The 6,678-nt window shown below is 41.3% G+C and overlaps 1 protein-coding gene across 1 annotated transcript in view; it reads left to right on the top strand.

Annotated features, from left to right (window-relative positions):
• The first annotated feature begins 368 nt into the window (after positions 1-368).
• Positions 369-6,678, top strand: part of LOC106814926 (enolase-like protein ENO4) — a 7,288-nt gene continuing 978 nt past the window's right edge. Inside the window, exons 1-10 of the mRNA XM_014819309.1 lie at positions 369-609; positions 1,816-1,864; positions 2,307-2,385; positions 2,720-2,859; positions 3,311-3,472; positions 4,047-4,176; positions 5,073-5,195; positions 5,729-5,791; positions 5,944-6,099; positions 6,508-6,639. Of these exons, the coding sequence (XP_014674795.1) occupies positions 2,341-2,385; positions 2,720-2,859; positions 3,311-3,472; positions 4,047-4,176; positions 5,073-5,195; positions 5,729-5,791; positions 5,944-6,099; positions 6,508-6,639 (951 nt within the window). The 5' untranslated portion in view covers positions 369-609; positions 1,816-1,864; positions 2,307-2,340. The remainder of the gene's footprint in view (positions 610-1,815; positions 1,865-2,306; positions 2,386-2,719; positions 2,860-3,310; positions 3,473-4,046; positions 4,177-5,072; positions 5,196-5,728; positions 5,792-5,943; positions 6,100-6,507; positions 6,640-6,678) is intronic.

Raw genomic sequence — 6,678 nt, 5'->3', positions numbered from 1 at the left:
GTTGTGTGTAACGTGTGTTGTGTGTGTGTGTGTGTGTGTGCTGTGTGTGTTGTGTTGTGTGTGTGCGTGTGCGTGTGCCGGTGCGTTGGGCGTGCGGTGCGGCGTGTGCGTTTCGCGTGCCGTGGGCGTGGGCGTGTGCTCATCTCTCGCAAGTGGGCTACTGGGGGTGGCAGACTAGATAACTTAAGTGTTCTCGCCAACTCCCGTCATACCATTAAAATTGTAACTTCTAATGTAATTAATTTCGTTTATAAGCGCATTGTATCTGTATTTATGACATTTATGTGTGTTCAATCTTCAATCTCGCGCTCGCTCTCGCTCTTTCTCGCCCCCCCCTCTCTCTCTCTCGTCTCTCAAGTCACGTGGTTCGTAAACCTATGACAACGTTTGAATATGGCTCCGTAAACAGACTGACACAGTAAAAGTTCCGAACAACTTTTCCGCGAGCGAAATGTTACAAACTTCAGAGGAACCACAGTTGACCACCAAACAGAAGGCTGTTAAATACTTTAGAGACAACGAAGTCCCAGGGAAAATAGAAACTGCTCTAAAAAAAAATAAAAAAACACGACGTTTCGAGAAGATCCAGATGACGTTTATGGCTACTTGGTATTTTTACATCATATAATATTAATAGTTTAATACTAATAGTATAATACATACGAAAAAGGACATGTAGGGCCTATCCCCTATGAATATATGATATATTCATATGCGGGCTATAGTTACTACTAATAGAGCTATATCTGCGTTACGTATACTATTATAATAACATGAATTTATTATGGTTTGACATGTTACTGTTAGTGTTAGGGCCCCTTGTAAGCTGTACTGGTAGGCCGGAGCAAGGCGGCTACATATTTGTCATTGGTATAGACTAGTAGTATACTAGGATAGTATAGACTATAGACTAGTATAGCCTATAAAAATACGAAATCTATTTACTACCAAAGTCTTAATGTTTCTTTCACCTATTATTGCCGACAATTTTCTGCAAAATGCCGTCCAAATGCTCATCTCCAACACCGCTGCTGCCGCCGTTAATGGCTGCCGCTGCACACTGACCTCAAGGGGTCGTTGTCTGTATCAGGTAGCTACAGATATGTACGCCGAGGTACAATATATGTTATACACTAAGACAAAAGTGTACAGACTTGCTACGCAGAATGTACGCCTAACCCTAACCTAACCTTAGGGCCCTTAACCCTTAATCCTAACCAATAACCCTAACAACATACCTCATGTAAAAATATAAACATAATACTAAACGACCTAAAACTACCTCGGGTACATATCTGTATTACCTGATACGACAATGACCCCATCTGCCACACTGACACACCAGCAACCAGATGGAGATGAGCATTTGGACGGCATTTGCAGGAAATTGTCGGCAAATAATAGGTGAAAGAAGAGTACAGAACATTAAGACTTTGGTAGTAAATAGATTTCGTATCTTATTTAGCATTATATTTTATTGAAACGCTCCAAGTGCCTGTGCCTGTGGGGCCTAGCGCTAGATAAATCTTATCAGTTATCCTACTTCTTAGCCGACTAGGCTCTATACGTACGACTGTACACTAAAGTAAACATGTAAAGGCGAGAAGCGAGAAGTTAACTAATGGAAAAATAATTCTGTATGCTAAAAGCAGTGCTGTTAGCACTGCAACTTATTTTATTACAGTAAAGAATGTAAAGACAACACTAATGAGTAATGTGTCAGCAGCCGGTGTGCTCTGAAATCTGAAATGAAAGAAAAATTAATCATTTAAATAAGTAGGCCTAAACACATATATACACTGTCTTATCTTCTAGGCAAGGTACTTTGGCCAATTCTCCAAACCTTCCATTGTCACTCGGGTAAGCTACGCTAGATGTTTACTGTTCATTGTGCTAGTATTGATGAAAAAGGTGTTGGTGGAATCTTTATAATGATATGGAGTGTGGTAGCCCCTAATGTAGTGAGATTAGTAGACCTGTGCCACCATGAACATATCTATATCGTATATCATGTCAATGAGAATACATATTGCGCATAATATAAGTTTAATCAATTGGTTTTGGTGACTGCATGGCAGATGCATTCTTTTTAAATAGTTAAATGGGATACATTATAATCATTAATAATATAATAAAGCTGTTTCTCATAATTAGTGTAATAAGTTTGTGTGCCCTTGATGCTTTTTTGTCAGGGTTAGAAAAAAAAAAAAAAAAAAAAGGGGGAAAAAAAAAAAAAAAAAATAAAAAAAAAAAAAAAAAAAAAAAAAAAAAAAAAAAGAAAAAAAAAAAAACAAAAAAAAAAAGAGCAGCTAGTAAAGCTTGGGACAAGACGGACATCCCATGTCTCAAATGCAAATACACTGTCAGGTCAAAGGCATTGAACAGGTAAAATCCGCCACACTCGTCAATATAAGTTAAATATTTATTGTCGAATATATCCTAAGTTGATGATTTTCCTCCACAATGTGTCACCTCTGTAACTGCTTACCTCGATGCTCCTCTTTTGGAGTGATTGTTTGCCTTGCTGCCACTCTAACTTGTGGCTTGAAATTTCGAAGGAAGCCCGATGCAAAATTTTGTTAAAAATTTGATCACTGCACTCCGTTAAACTGCCCGCGCAACTTGTTCAGATGATGTTGGTGTCAAAACAGCGAGAATTAATGTTCCATCTTGTAGAGATGCTCAAGAGTGTAATATTCGGGGAATTTTCTACGTTTAGGCATGTGGCGTCAGCACGATGCCGTGTTTGGATGGGGAAGCCGCATTCACTGAGGCGGCGACGTGCATTAACGACTTCATCTCACGCAGCATCGTTGGGCTCAATGCTGGCGATCAGACATGCGTCGATCTACACATCAGGTCAGTTACTGTGCCATACGCACGCACGCACGCACGCACGCACGCACGTACACACGCACATACACACACACACATATGTATATTGCTGTATGAATGCTTCATACACACATGTCAGTTCAGCTACTATAACATACGTATATATGTTACTATGTGGCTTTAAATACATGCTTGATACATACATATCAGGTCAGTTCCTGTAACATACCTATATATGTTACTATATGTGCCTGCCTCTATGTTGTGTATATCTTTAGTGTTGGCACACACAGGTAAGTTCATACACACGAAAAAGTTCAAACACGTGCCCATACACGTACACAGAGATTTCTGAGAAATTAATAACTGCTGCTCTGTAATGGCTGTGCAATTGCTGAACCATTGCTTGTACACCTGATCAGGAGTAATCAGTTGTCAGAGTGTTGAATGATAAATAGCTGTCGTTTCTCCTCAGAACTGCTCATGAGGAATTCCTGGCAGAGCAAGTGCGACTCAAAGATCTAGCGTTGAAAGCCAGCGAGTGTTCAACTGATGCAGATGTGGTTCAAACAAAGTCATCCAAGAGCAAGACCAAGGCATCTAAATCTCCTAAGCATTCTGCAAAGAGTAAAGTTGGGTAATTTGAACTTGCTTTTACCTTCGGTCCGGAAGACTGTTTGAAATCATCACTTTAAACTGTCATAATTAAGTTGGTCTATTTTTTGACACTATTTGTACCATAGGCTGTAGTCACAATTTTGTAGAAGTTAGTAGTCGTATTTCATGCTTGATTGACACTATTCATTAAACAAAATTTGACCACCAATGACAAACAAAAAGTGTTTTTTTCTAATTTACCTGTTACAAATTAAATTCATTGTAGCATGTTTTTATCTATCAGGAAGTGTCACCAAGTGTGTTTTAAAGTGCAAAAAACCAAGAGTTTCGGAGGTGGTCTGAGGAGGTCTCTGACCCCCACCGAGTCGTCAGCCCTTGACCTGGACCAGGGCTGCGCCCGTTCGACCACAACCATGTTTAGTCTTCAAAAATCAAATATGTTAACATATCATAATATGTACATATGAGCTGATATCATTTATAAACTATTTGATTATTCTGAAGTGATGAATTTATTCCCAGACTCATACATGTATGTACATCTGGAACTATGTACACGTTTAGGCGTGTCTGTAAACTTTAAAGTATTTCAGGGAAAGACCAGTAGAGGCACCTGCTAGCCTGCATGCCATGCTACTCGCATCTCAGGCGGTTGCCGCGGCTGCAGCAGCAGCAGCCAACGTCCCACTATGCACCCATCTACGGCATCTCTCCAGCATGCAGGTCAGTGACTACGTGTAATCAACAGCTGCTTACTGTCTGGGCATCTAGGTCTGCAATTACACAGGTTAGGTCTCATACAGTGTCCGCCACGCACACAGTATAAGACCTAACCTTAAATGATGACACGTCACTATGAACATTTGCCATTTCTGTTGAGCATTTCAACAATAAAACTACAATGAAACAATATAATATATATAATGGGTTGGTTATACAATGAAACTACCTCTATAGAACAGACACCTGTATAATGGTTGTATCTTATTGTACTATCGTGATTTGTATAGTGGTACGCGTCAGGGTGAAGTCACACCCGGTACTAAACGTCTGTCATACACACATAGTAAAACACAAGACTGATGTACGTATTTAAAGCAAGTACATATTTAATAAACAGAAAACTAACGAACGTATAAGCCCACAAACGAGGCAGAAACGTGTACATATGCTTGCGCGTTCCGAAACATAACTTACTACCGAAACGGTTGATAGGCTGAGTCAACGAACGCAAAGACGACTGTTAGATAACGAAAGGTGTTCTAGAGAGAGCCAGAAGAGTCCTCCGCACAGCCGTGCAGGCCGTTTTATATGCGCGTCAGTCTATATTGTCTTCCGCCTGACCAATAGAGCTTATCCGGCACGCTAATTGGCTGTCGCGTAATGGGACTGGTTGCAGTCCGTGCTCAGCAGTTAAACAAAGACTTCGTCTCCAGCTATCTGCATTATATATTTATAGCGCTAGCCTTTATCCTTGACTTTCATAATTAGTTATGAACTAATTTCTCTGTATTACACCTGTCTATAAAGGCTATTTATTTATATACATACATATCTATCGAATGGATACTAGATGGTAAGATCGATAGATGAGCAGGTACGCAGCTGTTCATTTACAGGACACGTGTGGGTACTATAGACCGGCTCCCGTGGTCAGTGTGCTGAGTGGAGGCGGCAAGGGAAAGCTGAGCCTCCTCCGTGACGTCATGGTGATTCCTTCCTCATCCTTCACGCTCCAACAGGTGGGTACATACAGGTGTTAGACAGGTGAGTGCAGGTTGAAGTCACAGGTGACTCCAGGTGTGAGGCACAGGTGAGTGCAGGTGGGAGGGACAGCTGACTCCAGAATGAGAGGCACAGGTGAGTGTAAGTGGGAATCACATGAGTTCAGGTGGGAAGCATAGGTGAGTGCATTGGAAGACTTAAATGATTGCATATGGGATAATGTGACCGGTGTAATTTGTATCAAAATGTGAGAGAGTCGATGTGACCGAATGCATGCTGTGACTCTTTATTGCACTGCCAATAGTCTGTGCTAGCACACAAGTTAGTAGGGGTAGCCTTTCTAAATATATAATGACTATGTACCAAGGAAGACCAGCTAGAATCTTAATGTTGGTTTCACATACTTGTTTCGTATGGAAGGCATCTCCTTATATATGCATCTGCATCGGGGAAGTGGATTTGGGAGTTAGTGTAAACATTGCAGTTAGAGTTTATGCATTCATAGGCATTCGATAACACTTATTGTTTTGTGTGTGCAATTTCTTTGTAGGCAGTGGACGTACTCATGAAGTTAACCCTGTATCTTGAAGCTACTTTTGGATCTAAGTCAGGAGTAAGTGAGTACTTATTGAACAGTGGCATTGAATAACGCATTGTACTATGTTCTGTTGTATGCCTGAGATAGTGTTGCATTGCGTTTAGATTGTTGATACGTTGGTGGTATTACTTGTACGCGTGATAATGTGGTGCGATTTGTCGACGCAGGCAGTGAAGAATCGCTGGGGCGTTCTCATGCCGTCGTTTGACCGGATAGAGCAAGCCCTGGACCCGCTACTGGAAGCGTTCTCTCAGCTACAGCTGGAGGCCGGCACTGACATCTTCCTGGGAGTTGCTCTCAACGTTGACTCCGCCTACGATCAGGTAACCAGTCGAACCTGCGTATAAGGGTCTCTAAAAGGAAATGTCGAAAGTGTCCTTTATAGACAGGTGATCGTTTCATAGCGGTGGATCAACTATATAACTGCTACTTAAGAGGGAAGCAGTAAATGTCAGACAGGTGTTCATTCTATAGAGATGGTTTCGCTGTATAACTCTGTGTAACATTTTGCCAGATTCCTACATATGCTGTCATTTCACAAACAGGTCTCAATTTCACACTTAGCTCGTGTGACGGTCTATCCACCATACATATAATTAATTATGTCTACATGTGTTAAGGAATGTGAAACTGTTCATCAGCATATCCCATATCAATCCTTATCATTTTTGGCCGTAAATGACTGTGATTACTGTCACCGATTACTGTCACCGTAGTTTATTGTTGCACAGGATAAGGGCAAGTACGATGTCGCAGCCGGAATGCAGAAGTCATGTGAAGACATGCTAGCTTACTACACAGACCTGAGAAACAAGTATCCCTCTATCCGTCTACTTGTCAACCCGCTGGCAGCGCAGGTAACAGCACACACACACACACACACACACACACACACACACACA

This window comes from Priapulus caudatus, unplaced genomic scaffold, assembly GCF_000485595.1.
Source record: "Priapulus caudatus unplaced genomic scaffold, Priapulus_caudatus-5.0.1 Scaffold1006, whole genome shotgun sequence".
NCBI classification, from domain to species: domain Eukaryota; kingdom Metazoa; phylum Priapulida; class Priapulimorpha; order Priapulimorphida; family Priapulidae; genus Priapulus; species Priapulus caudatus.
The sequence above is the reverse complement of the archived record's forward strand: the minus strand, read 5'-3'. Positions and strand labels throughout refer to the sequence as shown.